We start from the raw sequence: 22779 nt of genomic DNA, 5'->3' as shown, positions 1-22779 counted from the left end.
TTAAAAAGAAAAGAAAGTGAACTATAATCGGTAAAGCACATATTATTCTAAATATTATGGAAGCACGCAAATGAGTCTACCATTACTTCCTCTCTGCTAAATCATTTTCATTACTCTTAACATGATCACCTCCTAATGGGACTAAGAATCAAATAAATGCATTAGTTAGAAACGGATTTCTAGAATTAACATGGGTAAATTCATATTCTTAAAAAAAAAGAGAGAGAAACACGAAGGAGCCTAATCATAAAACAGTGTTTTAATACTGGAAGATCCCTTACATAATCTTCTCATCTAATCCTTGTTTGTTTGTTTTTAAGATTTTTTTTTTTTTTAATTCATGAGAGACACAGAGAGAGACCGAGAGAGGCACAGACACAGGCACAGGGAGAAGCAGGCTCCATGCAGGGAGCCTGATGTAAGACTTGAACCCTGGACTCCAGGACCACATCCTGGGCTGAAGGCAGGTGCTAAACTGCTGAGCCACCCAGGGATCCCCTAATCCTTCTGTTTTATATATAAAGAAACCAAAGTCCAAAGATATTATATAACTTGCTCAGCTGAGAATCAGGACTAGAAACCAAGTTTCTGTTATGTTAACCACCAATTTTCAATACTAAAAGCAAACAAGTTCACAGAACACAAACATTCTCAGAGCTACATAAGATAAAGTAGTCTCAAGGTGATACTAAGACGTAGTTCCTCCACAAAGAGAAAACTACTTGAAGTTTTAAGTCTGAATAATCAAGTAAGCAAGGTACTTTAACAAACATCTTTCAACAAAAAATTAGGGGCACCTAGTTGGTTCAGTGGTTGAACATCTGCCTTTGGCTCAGGGCATAATCCTGGGGTCCTGGGATGGAGTCCCACATTGGGTTCCCCACAGGAAGCCTGGTTCTCTCTCTGCCTAGGTCTCTGCCTCTATCTCTGTGCCTCTCATGAATAAATAAATAAAATCTTTTTTAAAAATAATAAAATAAAATAAAAAATTATTTCTGAAACATGTGAGTTCCTGTATTGGATATATAGCTTGTGGTATCTATGTACTCATAGCCTACTCTCAACTATACAGTTTAGTCTGCTCTTACATAATTTATTATTTTATTATTGTTATATTTAACTTCTATTTTTTTAAAGATTTTAAGTATACCCAGTGTGGGGCTTGAACTCGCAACCCTGAGATCAAGAGTTGCATGTTCCCCTGACTAAGCCAGCCAGACACCCCTTGTATATTTTATGAAATGACAAGTTCTCTGCAATCGGTTTTCTTGATAAGAAGAATTTTATTTGGGAGCACAAAATACAAAAAAAGCTTTATTGGCACAAAGTGGAAATATATCTTATGGTTTTAACAGTAAAACTACAGATAATTTAAAGCACAATTAAAAAATAATTTCATTAAGTGTTGTAAATCAGATACATTTTAACATGATGTGTGAAAACTCAAAATTCCACTTATTCTGGAGAACTTCGATTCTGAGAAGTTCTCAGAACATTGTAACACCCATATGTAAGTGCTAACAACTAAAAATACCAAGTATATAAGGACAGGTATGTGACAGGCATGCATTTCTAGAAGCACCTAATATATATGGCTTTTAATGGAGTTATTTTTATTTTCAAAACATAATGGCTACATTTTCTGATTTTTAAATAACAGTCTTGAGAATCTATCAGATGCCAGGTATAATTTCTATTCAGAACACTAGAAAAAGAGATGAAGATGTCTATGTCCAAAGGCCTTACCTTATAGCCTTATGAAACGACACTGCAACCAAGGCTATCCTTTCAACATTACAGAATGTAAGGCAATGAGTACATAAAGTAAAACTAGTTCTCCCTCAAACAGCCAGAAGAATGGCATGGAAGGCCCAGGTAATGATGACAATGACAACATAATGTGATAAATGTTAGGAATCTTAATAAATTTGTTGGAATACACATAAAAGGATAATTACTGCAAAAAGAAAACCAAGCAGACATGAGAATACAAATACATAACATGTTAAGAAAGCTGAATGAGCAAGGGAGTGGCTTGAAGGGAACTGGGACCAGATTATGAGGGCTCTGAAGGGAAAGAAGAAAACCAATATGAGGGGTCAGTGTTGTTACTGCTAGGATGCTTGTATGAAAGAGCTAATTCTTTCCACTGCCTGGGAAGTAGAGTACTGATCCTCAATTTACATATGAGGGTCAACTATAAACTGAGCTCAGGAAGGGAACTAGAGAGAGGTCACTTGTTCAAGATTACACACATGTACCAATGTGGGAGAGCTGGAATCTCAAATCTGGTATATCTGATAGCCAAGCCTCTGCATTTCCACTATTCCAGACTGGTCTGATGCCATCTTGGAGGAATCTGGTTTTTACTTTGAAGGAAATGAGGATTTAAAGGATTTTAAAAAGGAAGACTGGCATGGTTGAACTTGCATTTTGGAAGGATAACTTCTGACCACATTGCATGGGATGCTTTGAAATGGACAGCAAGACTAAAAGAATTACTGCAAAAGTCTAAGCAGAAAAAGATCAGAGTTTAGGGGTGCTTGAGTGGCTTAGTTAGTTAAGCATCCGCTTTCGGCTCAGGTTCATGATCTCAGGGTCCTGGGTCTGCCCTGCATCAGGCTCCCTGCTTAGCATCTCCCTCTGCCCCTCCCCCTGTTTGTGCACGCACTTCCACTCTCCCTCTCGAATAAATAAATAAAATCTTAAAAATAAATAAAAAATAAATAAAATAAAATAAAATAAAATCTTAAAATAAAAAAAATTCAGAGTTTAGACTGACCTGATAGCAGGAGTAGAGAAGATGGGGTGAACAGATGATTTATACAGGACTTCGAATTAATAGGACCTGGTGGTGCCCCATTCCAAGGATGAGAAAAGAGAAAGACTGGATGATCATGTAGATGGAAATGCCATTAACAGAGATGGGAGCCCAGCAAAAGAGGAGATTAGAAGAGAGGAGAGCTTGGAACATGACAAATTTTCTCGGAGTCTTAGAAGTCACTAGGAAATATGACTCTAGCAAGATCAGGAGAGTAATACGGGCTGGAAATAGAGAGCTGGGAAACAAACAACAGATGTTAACTGTAGCTGACTGAAGCCATGGGAGTGGACAAGAAAGCCCAGAGAAAGCTCAGAGTGAGCTTGAGGAAGGAGCCACACATAGTAAGATCAAAACACACCAAGAGGGAGCAGAGTGTTGGGGTCAAGGGAGCAGGTGAGTTCACGAAATAATGGGCTGTCAAAAGGATTTATGAGCTACTGAAAGGTCAAATAGAACAACTGAAAATAAGCCCCTGACTTTAAAAATTAGTTGGTTGTTGGGGACATTTATAAGAGAAGTTTTAACAACAGTGAGGTTAAAAAAAGAGTTAAACAGACATGAAGAATTGTAGAGAGTGCAGATAAATTTGGCATTGGCGGCAAAGAAAAAGGGTAACACGATGTGATGTAAAAAATACTGCAAGTGGGGCAGCCCGGGTGGCTCAGCGGTTTAGCGCCACCTTCAGCCCAGGGCGTGATCCTGGATCCTGGAGACCTGTGATCGAGTCCCACGTCGGGCTCCCTGCATGGAGTCTGCTTCTCCCTCTGCCTGTGTCTCTGCCTCTCTCTGCCTCTCTCTGCCTCTCTCTCTCTCTCATGAGTAAACAAATAAAATCTTAAAAAAAAAATATTGCAAGTTATAAAGCCCACTTTCCTCTCTTAAGTTCCTGAAGCTTTGCTACCATCTAATGGAAGACGTGTTTACAAAATGCAGAGTTTATTAGAATAAAGATTTATGTTTCAAGAAGTCTATGTTTAGAAAAGCTTCGGGACTCTTAAAAGCCATACTGGAATGTTTCATGATTTGAAAAGGAAAGAGAAATATATTCTCATTCAGGTGATGGCTGAATTAACATTCATATTGTCTTTCAAAATACTTGCATATCTCAGGAGGTTATATAAAGAACCAAAAAGAATTCACCTGGATAAGAAATGTTTGGGGAAAACTGAAGATTAAGTAACACTGCTTCTCTTCTGAACCAACATAAATCATTCCTGATGACTACACTTCTTTCCACAATAGCAGAAGAGTCCACTTAAACTTCTCCATCTAATTATAATTACAACCCATGTACTCCAACAAAAACTGCGTAACAGTTATGACACAGAACTTTATCTGTCTCCATTCAGCTACCATTCAGGATCACACATTATTAAAACAGCTAACAGTCAACACTTAATGAACGCAACTACAATTAAATAAATCCCATAAAAGCTACATTGTAAATATTAACAACTTAAGTGTAGGCTATTAGATCACTAACTATATTTTTAATATAGAGATCCAAAGTGAATCTGAATTAAGATACATTGAATACCTAAACAGTTCACAAAAACACATACCTAAATTAAAATAAGGCAGAAGTTAGCACACACAGAATTTTAAATACTGGTATCTTTAGTTCACAGTATCTCATCTCTCAGACACTTAATTCCAAGATGCTTAAGGTTATATGTGCTACTTACTCTACTTTTAGACACTAGTTATTTCACAAACTAATACATGGTTTTTTATCGTTTGGTTTTTAAAGAAGATCAACACAATATGAAAACATACACACACATACACAAACAGTGTTCAGTTGGCCATTGTGGGCTGGCTACAAAGTTATAAACTTTGTTTTATCTTTGGCAGAAGTATCTAAACAATATTAATTTTAAAAACATGCTTCAGAAGCTTAACTTCAGACAAATTATTTCTGAATCTAATGAACTAAATATTATTTAATTGGTTCATAAAACTAGACAAAATTCCACTATAAAAATACAAAATTAATTCTACCTTCTGGACCAGAACAGGAAATTCATGAAAAATTCTCTAAAATATGGGATTTCAAAGCTAAAAAAAAAAAAAGAATGACTGTGAAACATATGGGGGTGCCTGGGTGGCTCAGTGGTTTAGCATCTGTCTTTGGCTGGGGTCATTAACCCCAGGGTCCCGGGATCGAGTCCCACATCACTTCTCCCTCTATGTCTGCCTCTCTCTCTGTCTCTCATGAATAAGTAAATAAAATCTTAAAAAAAAAAAAATGAAAATGTGACTAAGTATACACTGGATTTTTTTACGCATAAAATCAATTTCACTACATCTATGAGTTTAAAATATTCTTTTACTCACTTTCATGTACAATAACTTAAATCAGATTTAAGTAATTATTAAGCTAATCTCTGAGAGCTACTTACAATCCAGAAGGCAAATTCCCGGCTGTAGCAATACCAAAGAAATACCACATAGCCTCAACGAGGATGAGGTCAACCAAGGCCGACAAAACCCAGGAACCCAGCAAAAAGGACTAAAAATAAAACAAGAAGACTGTTACTGAAAGGAGTATTCAAAAAATAAACTTACATTTAACTAGAACCAGCTCAGGTACATTATTGTTTTAATTTGTTTTTATTATATAGAGTTTTCAAAATGAGGGTGTAAAGCCATATTGGTTAAATGTAGTATCACTTCCATAATCTCTAAGTATGGTAAAAAAAGATATAGCACAATTTATTTTTAACAAGTAACACACAAACCATTAAACAAAATAAGTGATTAAAATTTTATTGAAGTTAAAATCCTAATAAAAATTTGTATTTGCCACTCACACCTCATATTATCTATTAACACTATCATTATTATTTTACTATGCAAGTGGCTTAAATTTAAAATTTTTCTTTGGCTAATATCTATGCTCCAAATAAGATAGAGGATCATGTAATTAAAAGATAATTGTTAATAGTAATACCTACCTTAATGAACACAAACTTAAAACTATTTAAAAATAAGAAAACAAAAAACACTTTTTCCATAACCTAAGTAGCAAAGGTAAAATACATAAAAACTTACTGCAAATTTTCTGCTTCCATATCTTCTTTCAAATATCCTAAAATTATAAATAAGCAGACTACTGCAGAAAGTATCTTTCAAATCAAGGCAAATTATTCTTCCACATATCAACCTCCAAATCTAAATGGGGATTCAAAAAAGAATAATGAGTAAGATTTGTTCAGATCTCTGCCTTAGCAAATTTATTACATTTACTTTATACTGCTTATTTTTAATACTCTAATAAAAATCACAATGAATGCACAAAAAGAAAATCCTCCATGTAAGTGGGTCCCCACCTGTACAGCACAGGTGCTCATATAGTGGGGCATTAGAAGGGGACTCTTGCCTATGTGGCCAGATAAACCAAATTAATCCCCCAAATCAGAAATGTATCAGCTAGGGATGCCTGAACGGCTCAGTGGTGGAGCATCTGCCTTTGGCTCAGGGCGTGATCCCAGGTCCAGGCTCCCTGTGGGGAGGGACCGGCTTCTCCCTCTACCTATGTCTTTGCCTCTCTCTGTGTGTCTCTCATGAATAAATAAATAAAAGTGAAAGGAAAAGAAAAGAAAGAAAGGTAGGTATCAACTTGTAGCTAAAGGGCCTTTATGCTCCTTTACAGCAGTGGTTCTCAGAGCTGGCCACTTAATAGAATCCCCAGAGAAATACAACAACAACAACAACAAAAAAATCAAAAACAAAAACACCAACACCCAGGCCTACTACTAGATTTTTCTTTTTCTTTCTTTTTTTTTTTAAGATTTTATTTATTTATTTATTCATGAGAGACACAGAGAGAGAGGCAGAGACACAGGCAGAGAAAGAAGCAGGCTCCACACAGGGAGTCCGATGTGGGACTCAATCTCGGGACTCCAAGACCACGCCCTGGGCCGAAGGCAGGCACTAAACCGCTGAGCCATCCAGGGATCCTACTACTAGATTTTTCAACTCAGTTGGTCCAAGGTGAGATCTAGGCGTGTGTGTGTGTGTGTGTGTGTGTGTGTGTGTGTGTCTGTGTGTGTTTAGTTTATTCAGGTAATTCTAACGTGCAACCAGGATCCAGAAGTGCATTAGAGCAACTGAAATAATACAGAAGCAATATTATATTCTGACAGAAAGCAGTAATTTGGATAAATAACTGAAAGACTTTCAGAGGAACTTGATAAAGTCAACATAAGCAATGGTATTAATAACATCACTATGAAGAAAAGATGTCAAGAGAGTATTAGGCTTAAAATGGCTAATCAAGTATAAAGAAAAGGTAGTAGGTTATACACCATAATTTGCACTAACACACTGTGATATTGTAAGTTATGATAAGAAATATAGATTTGGGGGAATCCCTGAAAAGAAAGAGAAAGAAAGAAATACAGATTTGGTCTTCTTTTTTTTTTAAGATTTATTTATTTATTCATGAGAGACACAGAGAGAGAGGCAGAGACACAGAGGGAGAAGCAGTCTCCATGCAGGGAGTCCAATGTGGGACTCGATCCCAGGTCTCCATGATCAGGCCCTGGGCTGAAGGCAGCGCTAAACTGCTGAGCCAGCCACTGCAGCTGAGTGCTGCCCCAGATTTGGTCTTCACTCTCATTTCTGGTACAGAACTCTTAAAACCCTTTGAATTTCCTAACTGATGAAACCCAGAAAGGTGGCTTTTTTTCTATCAATGTGTGACTTTTAGATGTACCTCAGAATGGGGGCTGGTTGCCAGGGGAACCAACCTTGGGATTAAAGGGCCTGGAACTTTTAGTTCCACCCTCTGACCTATCTACAAGGGACAGTGAGGGACTGGAGGTTGGATCAACTGCCAATGGCCAAAGTCTCCCTAAACACCCGAAAGGACAGGGTTCAGAGAGCTTCCAGGTTAGTAAGTAGCACCTCAGAGAGACCACAGAAGCTCCGTGCCCTACCCCTATTCCTTGTCCAATGCATCTCTTCCATCTGGATGGTCATCTGTGTCCTTTATCCTATCCTTTTATGATAAAGAGGTAATCCAGTAGGTAAAATATTTCTTTGAGTTCTGTAAGCCACTCTAGCAAACTAATCAAACCTAAGGAAGGGGTCATGGGAACCTCTGATTTAAAGCCAATCAATCAATCATTAGTACTAGTAACAACCTGGACTTGCAACTGGCATCTCATGTCCAAGGGGGAGATCATGGTAATCTCTAATCTGTTGCCAGTTGGTCAGAAGCACAGGTAATAACCTGGGCTTTGCAACTAGCATGGAGATGGGGGCAGGCAGCCTTCACCTGTGAGATCTGATGCTATCTCCAGGTAGACTGTGGTAGGATTTAGTTGAATTGTAGGACACCCACCTGGTATCCAAAAATTTCCTGGTGGTGTGGGGAAAGCTCCCACTCCAGGATTGGTGCCAGAACATCCCTTTTATGCTCCAACTCACCAGTAAGACCCAGCACCAGCATCTTCAAAGAGATCAGCCCATAAATCTCAAAAGCCATAGAGTCCTGCTCTTCCCAGAAATAAAAACCCAAGAGAAATTTCCTACTTGGTATAACTACCACTATAAAAGTAATTCAGAGATTCACAATATGTTAGAGCTGCAAGAGCTTAGATCATTTAATCAACACTCAAACTTGGAATATTGGTATAACTACCACTATAAAAGTAATTCAGAGATTCACAATATGTTAGAGCTGCAAGAGCTTAGATCATTTAATCAACACTCAAACTTGGAATATAAAGCTTTGAAATGTTAAGTATGAAAATGTTTTTTAAAATGTTAAGAATGCATACTAATGATAAAAAACAGATTTAATATTGTTTTTCTTTCGAAGTTGTAAATTGCATTTCCATGAGTAAGACATGAATGCGAGATGTGCCTACTAGAGAAAGGAAATACTGCTTTGTCAACCAGCTTTCCTGCAACTAGAAAATTCACTTTCTAATGAATTATGAATAATAATATTTCTTAAAAGTTAGAGGCTTTGAGGAACTAAAAATAGAAAAGAAATAGCCAATCGAGAAAAAATTCTGCCTTCTCTCCTCATAAATGCCAATGAAGTAGAGCTCACCTGGAGGTCTTCCTTGACTGCTTGGAGGTCATACACAAAGAACCTCTGACAGTGTGGCAGGAGAAGGGCCAGCAAAAGGGACAGGGCACTGGGGACCAGCAGAAGACTCTTAGACAGAGGTGCCTTATCTAGATGGAAAAAGAAAACTTCTTTCAGAATGACTGATTTTAAGACTTAAAAAACCACCTGAGTGAAAAGCAAGAGAATTCACTTCTTTTGTGTTAGAATGAAGACAAAGTTCACAAACTCTAGAATTTATTTCTTATTAACGTATATTTTCAAAACCTTTACCTGCAGAGGTATGTGATCAAAGGGCACTGGAAAACAAGTGGAATTTGCAGGCAAGGGGTCATTATCATTTGGCTCTCACATGAGACCAAACCAAGTTTACAGCCAGTAACTCCCACACGATACTTTTCAGAAAACGGCCACCAGAGTGTGAAGAAATAGAGGAGTATGTTTTCTGCTAAATTGACTGGTTAGCTCCTGAGCATCTATGAGATTCACACACAAAAACAATTATTCAAAAAATTTTAAAAGCAGTTAAAAATGCTACCATTGCTGACTGCAGTGGCATGCTGAGATTTTCCACCAGAGGTACCACTGGGGCCCAAGTCAGTTTTCCACTGGAGAGCCTCCTCTAAGTCTTATGCAGCCTTCAAGTTACAGCTCAATTTCCACTTCCCTCCATGAGTCTCAAGGAAACAAATTTTAACCTCAGGGGCTTTTCCCCCACTCTGCACCCTTGTTTCTAGGTACTGTTTGAATAATCAGGGTTTTATACTTGTTTTGCCTTCTTAACCACATTTCTGAGGGGAGGCCACCTGCCTTTTCTTCTCTATAGTGGTCATAGAGCCTAGAGCAGTTCCTTGCACATATGAAATGTTCAGGTCAACAGGTAAAACCAGAGGAAAAGTATCACCAATGCAACATTCTTAGATCATGTGAGGTTCACTTTAATTGTATTCATAAGAAATTCCCTGGGAGTGAATATACTAGTTACAGTTGGTAATGTGGTTATCACACCCGTTGAAGTGTACAAAAATAGACCAACTGTTTCCTTTCTGGTAAGGTCTTGCAAACATCTAAATTGGAACCATACTATCTTCATGACCCAGATGCAATCAAGGCACAAGGCACTAAAAACTAAGAGAGCTCCTCATGGCCGAGCACCACACAAGTACAGGAGAGCACTGCAGCTGTGAGCTTGACCACTAACTCTATCTGCCCACCTGTAAAATGAAGAGAAGAAAAACTATCTCAAAAGTGTAGGAGAAGCAAATGAAAGAAAGGATGCCTACAGGCCAGAGGGCTCCTGCCACCACCCACACCATCCAGGAGAAACTGTTTCCTTTGGGACAGGTGAGCTCCTTCATCTTTCTGACAGGATGCAAGACAGAGCAGGGGTGATACCGCTGCACCCTGAAGGGCCAATGAGGATCTCATTTCCTCCTTCAACCTGACCTCTCCCTATCCTTATGAGATGGGCCCCAACCTTCCTGCCTGCCTCTGCTTTACCAGCTCCAGAGCAACTTGACATTCCTAGAGGAAGTCACACAGCTGAGCAACAAGATCTCCCTGCAGGTTCATGGTGTCAGATCTCAACACTCTCCACCGACCAGCATTTCTACGGCTTTTCTCCAACTTCTCATTTCACACAGTCTCCTCCTTTCTTTTCAAACATCTCTCTCTACTCAACACTTCCACCTGAGCTTACATGTTGCCAAGTAAAGAAATGAATGATTTGCCCTGGTTTTTCTCAACATCCCATAAAATTAGTAAGCACTTCCTACAGATCACACATCATCCTATGCCCCTAGGGTACAGCAATTAAGGACGGACAAAGTCCCACTTCTCTGTGGTCTAGACAGAAGAGAAAAGAAAATACACAAAATGAGGTAAATGTGTATTGTGTCAGAAGGAAATAAATGCTAGGGAAAAATTAAGCAGGATAAAAAAAAAGTGTGGCTATTTATCCACCATGAATTTCCTGATCTCTTTCCAGATACGTGATAAGACTGCTCAGTCACTCATACGTGCCCCTAGCTGAAATGAGGTATGACAAAATGACTACCTTTGGTCAAGTCAGTGTGATAGATGTCACTTCCATGAAGACACCTGCAGGGCAGTGAATGGTGTTTGCCTCTGCCAGTGCTCAAGATGGTAGTAGCTAGGCCATCTGACAGCTCTCGGAGTTGAAGACAGTGTGAAGACCACCCAGGGGACTTGCAACAGAGGCATACCTTCAGTGAGAAGTCTTGTCGAATTAGGCCCCCAATATTTTGCAGTTGTTGCTACTGCAGCATAACTCAATCTAGCCTGATTTAGGGGAAAACACAGTGCTGGCGGGAAAGAGGGTATTATTTTACATAGGGTGTTTAGAAGGCCCCTCTGATATGGTGAGATTTGAGAAGGGACCTGAGAAAATGGGCCTTGCAGATATCTGGGGACTGTTCTTGCAGGGGAAACAGCAAGTACAAATGCTCTGAGACAGGAACATGCTCAATATGATTAAGAAGCAACAAAGCTGCCAGAGGCAGCTCAGAGCAAAAGAAGCACAAAGCAGACAAGTAGGATAGAAGGTCAAAGAAGTGGGGTAGCAGATGGAGTAGAGCCCTGTAGGCAAGCATAAGGATTTTAACCTTTTCTATAAAAGTGACGGGATGCTTTTAGGAGACCTAAGGGGAGGAGTAATATGATCAGACATGTTTCAAAAGGATCATTTTGGTTGCTATATTGAGAAGAGATTACAGGAAGGCAAGTAGAAGAAAGGAGACTGGTTAGGAGGCTATCATGATAATCCAGGCAACAGATGAAGATGGCCTGAACCATGGTGTTCTAGGTCGGGGTAGTTAAGAGTGGTCAGAATCAGGATGCAGTTTGAAGGCACAGCAGGCAGGATTTGCTGGCTGACTGAATGTAAAGTATGGGAAAATGGAGAAGTCAAAGATGACTCCAAAATTTTTGTTCTGAGCAACTGGAAACACTGTTTACTGTTTACTAAGATGGAAAATGCCATCAGCCTTGCCCTTTCCAGGCATACAAAATCTGGTCCCATCTTGCAAAATACTCCCAACCCCCATCCCTAACCCCACTTGTCAGGGCTCTACCCTCTACCCTGCTACTCAAAGTAATCAGTCCACAAACTGCTAGCAGTCCACAGTCCACAGAGGTACAGAGTTTGCACCAATATGTGACCAGCACAGTGTATCCTTCAGGAAGAAAGTCCTGCTCTGGAAAAAAAAAAAAAAAAAAACCTGAACATGTGCTTTGCTCAAATGTCACCTTATTTGTGACTACCCCATGTAACTAACTTTCTATCCCCATTGTTCTGGATTATTTTTTTCATAGCCCTTATCTACAACCTACTTATTGGTGACTCATCAAATCTATGATTCAAAATGACTGTAAGATACACCATTATTGTAGGTGTCACTAAAAAAGAAATACTGCCTTATAAAATTATAAGATGTTATTAATTATAAAGTACATCCAATTTCAGAATCACTAAAACATGAAAAATCCAATTCAGAACCAAGAAATACACTTCTTTGTGTATTGCTTCTTGAAGGCAGTAATTCTGTCCGGGATATTCATTGTTGCAGTATCCCCCATGCCTAGAACATGATCTGGCCCATTAAGGGAGTCAATAAGTGTTTAATGAAAGGTGACTGACGCATAAGAGGTGCTCAATAAATACTGGTGGAAGCCACCCCAGTGTCCATCCATAGATAGGTAGACAAACAAAATATGGTATACACATCTAATGGAATAACATTCTGTCCTAAAAAGGAAGGAAAATCTGGCACATGCTACAATATGGACACACCTTTCAGACATTACGCTGAGTGAAATAAGCCAGACACAAAAAGATAAATATCATATAACTCCACTTATATGAAGTACCTAAGTAGTCAAACTCATACAGACAGGAAGTAGAATGATGGTTGCCAGGGGCTAGGGGAGGGAGGAATAGGGAGCTGTTCAATGGGTATAAAGTTTCAGTTTTGCAAGATGAAAAGAGTTCTAGAGATAGATGCACAACAGTGTGAATGTACTTAATGCCACAGAACTGTATGCTTAAAAATGGTTAGGATGTCGATTTTATGTTAGATATATTTTACCACAATTAAATATCAAGACTAAAAAGAAACAAAATAATTACTGAGTGAATAACTGATCCTAATTTATACAATCATTTTAATCCTGTCCAGGCCTAAACAAATCCCTAAAAACACAGATCTGGTAACTTAAATTGAGTCCTCTTCTTAGGATGAACAAAAATCAGATCTCAAGAGTCTATGCAGAAAGCAACAATATACAAATGTCCAAGAAGTCCCACATTACAGGATAAGTATACAATATTACTACAGACAGCAAGATTTAGTGATCAACTCATGATCCGTACAGGTCATTATATGAAAATTTTACCTAGGGCAGCCTAGTTAAAAATTACACTAATAAGTAATTTGTCACTATAAGTAGGTTGTCAGCGGTTTAGCACTGCCTTCAGCCTAGGGCGATCCTGGAGACCCAGGATCTCCCTCTGCTTGTGTCTCCGCCTCTCTCTCTCTCCTCTCTGCATTCTCATGACTAAATAAAATCTTAAAAAAAAAGAAAAAGAAAAAGAAAATTTTAACTAAAAAAAGGAACTTTAAAAAGTTATTAAATTCTCATTAATAACATGCATACTTAAGTGTTGAGAGACAAAGTGGCTACAAATTTTTTGAAATGCATCAAAAAATGAATTGCAGCGCCTGGGTGGCTCAGTTGGTTGAGCATCCAACTCCTGATCTCAGCTCGGGTCTTGATCTCAGAGTCAAGAGTTAAGGCCCTGTGTTGGGCTCTGTGCGGGGCATAAAGCCTACTTTAAAAAAAGGGGGAGGGGGGGATTGATGAAATAGAGGGATGGATATGTGCTACAACAAATATAAGAAAACATTAATTGTAGATTCTAGGTGGTAGGTATATGATGTTCCTGTACCATTCTCTCAACTTTAAGCATGTTTGAAAATGTTCATAAGAAAACATGGAAGGAGGGCACACAGTGAATCACAGAATTTGAAAACTGATTAAGAAGCTGAAAATACTGGGCAGCCCCCATGGCGCAGCGGCTTGGCGCCGCCTGCAGCCTGGGGTGTGATCCTGGAGACCCGGGATCGAGTCCCATGTCGGGCTCCCTGCATGGAGCCTGTGTCTCTGCCTCTCTCTCTCTCTCTCTCTCTCTCTCTCTCTCTGTCTCTCTCTCTCTCTGTGTGTGTCTCTATGAATAAATAAAATCTTAAAAAAAAAAAGCTGAAAATACATGAAGCAATAAGTGATAGGAATGAAAAAAGAAAAAGATAAATCCACAAATAAAGCTGGATACTTCAGCACTCCTCTGTCTAGAATCAATAATGTAAGTAGAAAAAAATCAGTGTTGTGGACTGAATTGTATTCAAAATTCATGCCTCCCGGGATCCCTGGGTGGCTCAGCGGTTTGGCGCCTGCCTTTGGCCCAGGGCACGATCCTGGAGACCCGGGATTGAGTCCCACATCGGGCTCCCGGTGCATGGAGCCTGCTTCTCCCTCTGCCTGAGTCTCTGCCTCTCTCTCTCTCTCTGTGACTATCATAAATAATAAATAAAAGTTTAAAAAAAAAAAAATTCATGCCTCCCAACACTCAGTGTGGTTACATGTGGAAACAGAGCCTTTGAAGAGGTAAAGTTAAGTGAAGTCATAAAGGTAGGGACCAAACCCAGTCTGTCCATATAAGAAGAGACACCAGTAATATAGACATATAGAGAAAATACCATATGAACATACAGGGAGACAGCCACCTACAAGTCAAACAAGGAGGCCTCAGGAAAAAACAAACTTGCCAACACCTTGATCTTGGACTTCCAGTCTCCTAACCTGTGAGAATATAAACCTCAGTTATCTAAGCCAGGCAGTCTGTGATATACTGTTATGGCAATCAGTAAAAATATATAAGACTTGAAAAACAACATCCATCACTTTGACCTGATTGACTTTTAGAGAACACTCCACCCAAAAACAGCAAATTACATTTTTTCCCACATGTATATGGAACATTCCCCCAAAAAGATCATATTCTAGGCCATAAAACACACCTCAATAATATAAAGAAATTAAAATCATTCAAAGTATGTTCCCTGACTATAAGAGAATTAAACTAGGAAACAGAAAGATGGATGGAAAATACTCCCAAAATTTGAAAATTAAACAACATACTCTTTTAAAAGATTTTCATTTATTTGAGAGAAAGAATGAATGGGAGGAGGGGCAGAGGGAGAGGGAGCAGCAGACTCCCTGCTGAGCACAGAGCCAGATATGGACTTTATCCCAGGACCCCAAGATCACAAGACCTGAGCCAAAATCAAACACTTAACCAACTGAGCCACCCAGCTGCCGCAATCCGTCTTATTTTTTGATGCATTTCAAAACAACATATTTCTAAACGATATCTAGGTCAAATGAAGTGATAAGGGAAATTAGGATATATGTCAAAGACAATGAAAAGTGAAAGTACAGCCAAGTAAAATTTGTAGCCTAAAAATAAAGCAGTGCTCAAAGGTAAACTTAGAGAACTAAATGCTTGTATAGGAAGAGAAAGGTCTCAAATGATGATATAGACTACAAGCTTTAAAAAAAAATAGAAAAAGAAGGGTAAATTAAACCCCTAAACAAGCAGATCAAAAGAAATAACATATGAGCAAAAATCAATGAAATAGAAAACCAATATATATAATAAAGTCTATAAAACTAAAAGCTAATTCTTTGAGAAGATCAATGAAATTGATACCCCTCTAGGAGGATTGATCAGAAGAAAAAGAAGATACAAGTACCAGTATCAGCAATGAAGGAGAAGACATCACTACAGATGCCACAGACATCAATAGGCTAATAAGGGGTTGCACGACATTGTAAAATGTAATTCATGCCAGTGGACTGTACACTTAAAAATGGTTAGAACGGTAAATTTTATGTATGTAGTTTTTATCACAAATAATTTTGTAAAAAGATAAGGGAGTATTAGACATAAAATTCTATCCCTTAACTTGACCACTTAGACAAAACAGACCAATTCCTTGAAAAATATATTCTACCAAAGTTTACTCAAAAAGAAATAGATAACTTGAATTATAAAAATGAAGACATTGAATTTCTTAAAAGTCTTCCAACAAAGAGTCCAGGCCTGAGGGTTTCATTGAACAATTCTACCAAGTATTTAAGGAGGAAAGAGTACCAATTCTACACAAACTCTTCCACCATAAAGAGGTGAAACGCTTCCCAATTCATTTCATGAAGCCAACATTATTACACTGATATCAAAACCAGACAAAGGCATTAAAACTGGAGACCAATATTTCTTAGGAACAGAGATGCAAAATTCTCAACAAAATGTTAGCAAACTGAATCCAGCTACATAGAAAAAGGATAAAACATCACAACAAAGTGAAATTTATATTAGGAATGCAAAGCAAGTCAATGTACTTCACCAAATCAATAAAGTTTAACCATGTAACTCTATTCACAACCTGTACAATTATCTGCTTATTCTACAAAGTCCATTTTTGTCAACTCAGTCAAAACAGGCCACTTACTGTTGTGTAGTTAATGATAACTATCTCCTTGATCAAACCTTACTACTAATCCTATCCAAAATGTATTGAGCACTTACGAAATGCCAAGTACTATACACAGCACTTATGTATACTACCTTGCTCCTAACAATTGCACCTCAGGACCTTTACACTTGCTACCCAAAATGTTCTTCCCAAATCCAGCTTTTCCTCATCATTCAGTCCTCATTTCAAACAGCATCTACTCAGACTGGCTTTCTCTCCTGACTTTATTGTTCTGGAGCACACTATCCTGTTTTATTTACTAAATTTCTTGTTTGCTTACTTCTTTGTCTGTCTCCTTTATCACAATGTGAACTCTATGAAGGCAGGGTTCCTGTTTGTCTTGCTCTGCTATATTCCTATACCCAAAATTGCACCTAGCACATAGTAGTGTTTCAATGTATTTGGTGAATGAATAATGTAAGGTAGAAACTACTCTGCAAACTAACACATGAGAAAACTGCAACTCAAAGAGAAACTACCTGCCTGTGATCACAAAATGTCTTAGTCTGGGTTCCAATGAAAGTAAAGGGAAAGACAAAGGTTTATAGGCAGGGAGTTTATTTTGGAATGTGATCCCAGGGAGCAGGAATGAAGAATATAGGGAATCAAACAGGGAGAGTCAATGCAAGGATTCATCATCAAGCTGGCCACCACTATGAGTGACAATGTTTCTCTTTTTTTTTTTTTAAGATTTTATTTATTTATTCATGAGAGACACAGAGAGAGGCAGAGACATAGGTAGAGGGAGAAGCAGGCTCCTCAAGGGGACCTTGATGCAGGACTTGATCCCAGGACCCCTGGGATCACGTCCTGAGCCAAAGGGAGACGCTCAACCACTGGGCCACCCAGGCATCCCGACAGATGTTTCTGACAAAGGCTTGATCCTGCAGGATTTTCTAAGAAGTCTTGCACATATATCTCAGAATTATCACCTGGCAAACAGAAAAGCATTTTTATCTATCATCCTTCAATAGTGTAGAGAGGCCACAGAAAAGTCCTGTGGGAGGAACAAATAGGCTTTAGCAAACTAGACTGGCTAATCCAAACAAGACTATAGAAACATATGGAATAAGAGGTGAGGTTGAGTGCACTGAAATGCTGTGTAGTATAAGATATCTGCTGTGCTGGTTAGGGAAAGATAGACCCAGGTCCAAACCCTGACAATCCAGCTGCAAATAAAACTGCTTCCTATGTTGCACTGCCATAGAACTCTAGAGCTAGGGATCCCTGGGTGGCGCAGTGGTTTAGCACCTGCCTTTGGACCAGGGCGCGATCCTGCAGACCCGGGATCGAATCCCACGTCAGGCTCCCGGCATGGAGCCTGCTTCTCCCTCTGCCTATGTCTCTGCCTCTCTCTCTCTCTCTGTGTGACTATCATAAATAAATTTAAAAAAAATTAAAAAAAAAAAAAAAAAGAACTCTAGAGCTAAAAGGGATTTTCAACTGAATGGCAGGTTTTAAGTGAAAGACATATACAGTCACAAACATCAGTAGTAGAAATTAAAGTGGTGTCTTGTGTAAATAAACTAAATGCAATTGTGAATAGAGATATAAAGACTGCAGTTGGGGGAGGGTGCAACAGAGAGCAGTGGGTACTTAACAATGCTGAACTGATCAAAAGTTTTAAAATATATGTAAACCCTTTGATCCAAAAAAAGTCTACATTAACCTAGGAATTTAGCCCAAACTAATTATCATGGATATGCACAAAGATTTTGCTACAAAGATGTTCATCACAGCAATATATATAATAGTAAAAAGACTAGAAACATGATGTCCAGTAGGAAAATGGGTAAATTATGTTCTATCCATAAAATGAAATAATATTCAATTTTAAGTAGCAGAAAACTATTTCAGGCCTTGGAAACTGTTCCTAAATAATAAGTGCAAAATATTTCTAGCAAGATTATTATATAATAATACTTTTAAAAATAGTACATAAATAGTACATGGGTTTTTTTCTAAGCATCTATCAAAGTATAACCAGTGATAATCTCTGAATTATCTGTTCATAGAAGATTCAAGTTTTTTTAAATAAAAATCTATTTTAAGAATTCAAAAAAATAATTTTTGTTAACTAGCTACTAATTCAATAAAAAGTTTCATTAAATCCCTACACACTGAGATAAGGCAAGTCACTAGCAATCATTCTAGCCTCTCTCTGAATAGAGCCAGGAAGTGGTTCATATATGAAGTACCCAAACAGTGATCAAATGAAAGTTTAAAAAAAAAAGTCACTTCTCTGCAACAGGTCCTACTACCTCTGAAAATAAACATGTTACAAATTTTGAGAATAACAGACAATATATTAATCTAAAAGTAAAGATGCAAAACATCTATAGCCAAGATAATATACAACAACAAAGTTTAAGATATTTTGGGGGGGTCATTCACCTCTTTGGTATGACCAAAGAACACAGCCATCTCTTTGTGGCAATGAATAGCAATCAGGCTTTGGTGACTATGTATTATCCCAAAATAATTATTACAGTATATGTGGATTACTTTACACTAAGCATTGTGTTTTAACAAGCACTTTCTGTGTAATACCATCTCAGTGAATGCTTACTGTAACCATGAGGCAGCAATTAGTTATCTGCATACTCTACATGAAAAACAGATTAGAGGGGCAGCTGGGGGGTGGTTCCGTGGTTAAGCATCTGCCTTTGGCTCAGGTCATGCGTGATCCCGGGGTGCCAGGATCAAGTCCCGCATGAGACTCCCCATGGGGAACCTGCTTTTCCGTATGCCTATGTCTCTGCCTCTGTCTCTGAAAAATAAATAAAATCTTTTAAAAAAAGAAAGAAAAATAGGCTTAGAAAGGTTAAATAACTTGCCCAAGGTCACAGCTAGTTAGTTGAGGAGCTGAGATTTAAACCCAGTTCTGCCTGATTCTAAAAAAAAAAAAAAGATTTTCTAACATGGAACAAGGAAATATGGTATCTTGATATCATGGCCCATGGTCCAAAGAGATTTTCATTATTACTATTTTTTGTACTTTACACGTTATCTTTTTGGTTCCTCAAAAAGTTAAAAACAGAATTACCATATAACCCAACAAATCTACTCCTTGCTATACACCCAAGAGAACCGAAAAACAGATGTTCAAACAAAAATCTAAATATGCACATCAGCATTATCATAAGAGCCAAAAAGTGGAAATAATCCCAAATGTTCAACAGACAAATGGATAAATAAAATGTTGGTGTATCCTTACAACAGAATATGACTCAGTCAGCAGAGGAATGAAGTACTGATGCGTGTTTCAGTATGGATGGACCTTGAAAACATCATTCACTGAAAGAAGGCAGCCACAAAAGCAACATACTGCATGATTCCATTTATAAGTAATGCTCAGAATTTAAAAATCCACAGAGACAGAAAGCAGGTTAGCAGTTGCCAGAGGAAGGGAGGTGAAGTGACTGCTTAACGTGGGTACTGGGTTTCTTTTTGGGGTGATAAAAATGTTCTGTTATTAGATAGTGAGTGGTAATGACTGCACAACAATGTGAATGTACCGAAGTCAATAGGTGAACACTACAAAATGGTGAATTCTGTGTCATGTGAATGTTACTGAAATAAAAATAAGCTTTTTTTCCATACTGAAGACACTAACCACAGGTCTTGCAGAGCTTAGCCATGTGGGCTGTTACAGAAGCATCAGAGCTAAAGAGAAACAGGAGGGGCGGGACTGGGGGGGGAAGAAAAAGGCAGCAGCCCAGCAACTACGCCCGTCCCTACAAGTCAGTCATGTAAAAATACACTCATCAAAAACCCCAGTGTGGTTCACACCCCAGAGAGGAGAGGCCACCATATCCTATCATATTGGTTTTCCTATTTCTGACCACTTGAACTTAAAACTTCTCAGGGTTCACAAGAATGGTGTCTCATGAAGTAAGTTCCTTAAGGTTTTTCATCAGAAAGGGGCTAGAGCAAAAATAAGTATGGAAGTCCACAACAGTGCAATAACCTGTGCACTTCAAGGGCCACCTTCTGCTGCCATCATGATTTCTTCTTTGGCCTATGAGAAAACTAGAAGAAAACTCAATGATACATCCTCACTAAGTTAGGGAGGAACGAGTGTCTTTTGCTAACATCTCAACAAAGATTTCCATAAAATTGCCTGGGAATCAAAAGGCTCCAACTTTATTTTTGTCACATTCATTTCCTATCCATATTCATCCTCATTTACGGAACAGAACTGAAGGATACTGGGCACCTGCCACACTGACTGCTTCTCACGTAGGTCACCAGACAATTTGGCAGAGTGCCTGGCTCATGAGGGCAGCCAATAAACACTGGTTACTGGACCAATGCTGGTAAATTTATCAGGGAAATGAATAGAAGAAATGACAAAGAGTTTCTAGAAAACAACAACAAAATCCTCTAGATACAAAATATATTCTAAATCTAAAATATTTAGACAGTGTAATTTGGGGGTGGGGATGAAGCAATAAAATTTAAAAAGTTCTAAAACAGAACCTAACACAAAGGCTTATATGCCAGAGAAAAGTGTGCCAAATGTGCAAGTCATCAACAATGGCATTAGTCACCTATGCTTTTATTTTGATCCTGCCACTACCTCAGGTTTATCCTTTTTTTTTTTTTTTAATTTTTTATTTATTTATGATAGTCACAGAGAGAGAAAGAGAGGCAGAGACACAGGCAGAGGGACAAGCAGGCTCCATGCACCGGGAGCCCGACGTGGGATTCGATCCCGGGTCTCCAGGATCGCGCCCTGGGCCAAAGGCAGGCGCCAAACCGCTGCGCCACCCAGGGATCCCAAGGTTTATCCTTTTTAGGAAGATTTTATACAAACATAATGCCTTTCAAAAAAAAAAAAAAAAAAGGAACAATCCAACATTAAGCCTTTCATTAAGCATAAAATGTAGTGATTGTTAAAAGTGCTAATTAGAAATAGCACTTAAGTTAGGGAGGAACGAATGTCTTCTGCTCATTTAATAGGGAATATAATTATAATGAAATAATAATTTTGAAAACCAAAGTAAGAAAACCAGAAATTTATCACAGAGGATAAATTATTCAACTGTAAGAATGACTCTGAAAAAGTGAATCTGTAGATAGTTCTGAACCCTGCGATAAATTGTAAAACAGAACAAAAAAAGTAATTTTAGAAAAGGGGGAAATGTGTGATTATTGGCAAGGAAATCCATTCAAGTACCTAAAAAGGCCAGGCAGGAGTCAGTGAAACAGAAGTAGATGGCATAAAGTATGTGATCAGGAGATTTCTGTCACATAACAATTCAGTCTCGATGTTGCCAGATATAAGCAAAATCTGGATTTTTATCTTTAATACTCCGACTTTAAACTATTGGGAAAGTAACTCTCTTCTCCACCCCTGTACCCTCACCAACAACACATGAATCATACAAAACACATCTGTTAGCCTATCAGCTTTCAAAGCCTGGTCTAGAGAATCACCAGAGAGGTGGATGTCTACCAGACAAATGCTAATTTGAGAGGGCTGAAAAAAAAAAAAAAAAAGAGAGGGCTGAACTGTAAAGGCCAAGTGAGAGCAAAGTGTAGCCAGTAACAGCGTCCTGACAAGCCACAGATGGTTCTACATGTTCAAAGACCCAATGGATCTTTGAATGAATCAATGCAATGTGACAAGGACACAGCTACAAAGATATACACTAGAACATCTGAGAAGACAAATGGGAAACGGAGTTACCTAGTCAGCAGACGTTTAAACACAGACTAAATGGAACTATTTTGGGAAAGGATGCAAACAGAACAAATATCCACAAGGTGGGAAAACTCAAGTCTGACTTTAAATCTTTGAGGATCTAATGAACCTCTTCCACTCATGTCTGCTGGAAAATCATAAGAGAACCAAATTTAAAATCTATTTTTTTGGATCTGTACATGGTCTTTGGGCACCTAATCTGTGTGTGAGCAGACATGCAACTGACATCTCTAAACCCCTCATACTGAGATTGGCTAGCTGATGGGGCAAAAAGCCCCACTTAAACTCTAAGCACTAGGACTAATTCTAAATGGACTACAGAATCAAACAAAAGCAATGAAACCAAAAAGATAGCTAGATAAAATTTCAGTTCAAGATGACAGACTCCTACACCTGTCCACTTTTCCTCCCTTCTAAAGTTATACTGAAATAGAACAACCCTCAAAATACCAGAGAAATGTCTCCTTCCAAGTGAGTCCAGGGAACTAATCAATAAATAAGAAGACCTGGGGAGAAGCAAGAACAGCAAGAATTACTCATCTGAATA

The 22779-nt window shown here is 38.4% G+C and overlaps 1 protein-coding gene and 1 long non-coding RNA gene across 3 annotated transcripts in view; one reads left to right on the top strand and one right to left on the bottom strand.

Annotated features, from left to right (window-relative positions):
* The window catches only part of UBAC2 (UBA domain containing 2), a 178834-nt gene that overhangs the window by 138339 nt on the left and 17716 nt on the right, over positions 1 to 22779 (bottom strand). For both annotated transcript variants that reach the window (XM_025441375.3, XM_025441376.3), the window contains exons 2-4: positions 8892 to 9019; positions 5879 to 5998; positions 5227 to 5336 (exon numbers count right to left, since the gene is read on the bottom strand). In XM_025441375.3, coding sequence (XP_025297160.1) covers positions 5227 to 5336; positions 5879 to 5998; positions 8892 to 9019 — 358 coding nt within the window. The remainder of the gene's footprint in view (positions 1 to 5226; positions 5337 to 5878; positions 5999 to 8891; positions 9020 to 22779) is intronic.
* On the top strand, positions 7351 to 10636 carry LOC112656158 (uncharacterized). The gene is made up of 2 exons (XR_003134154.3): positions 7351 to 7720; positions 9964 to 10636. It is a non-coding gene; the product is annotated as an uncharacterized LOC112656158 (long non-coding RNA).

This window comes from Canis lupus, chromosome 22 (assembly GCF_003254725.2).
Source record: "Canis lupus dingo isolate Sandy chromosome 22, ASM325472v2, whole genome shotgun sequence".
NCBI lineage: Eukaryota > Metazoa > Chordata > Mammalia > Carnivora > Canidae > Canis > Canis lupus.
The sequence above is the reverse complement of the archived record's forward strand: the minus strand, read 5'-3'. Positions and strand labels throughout refer to the sequence as shown.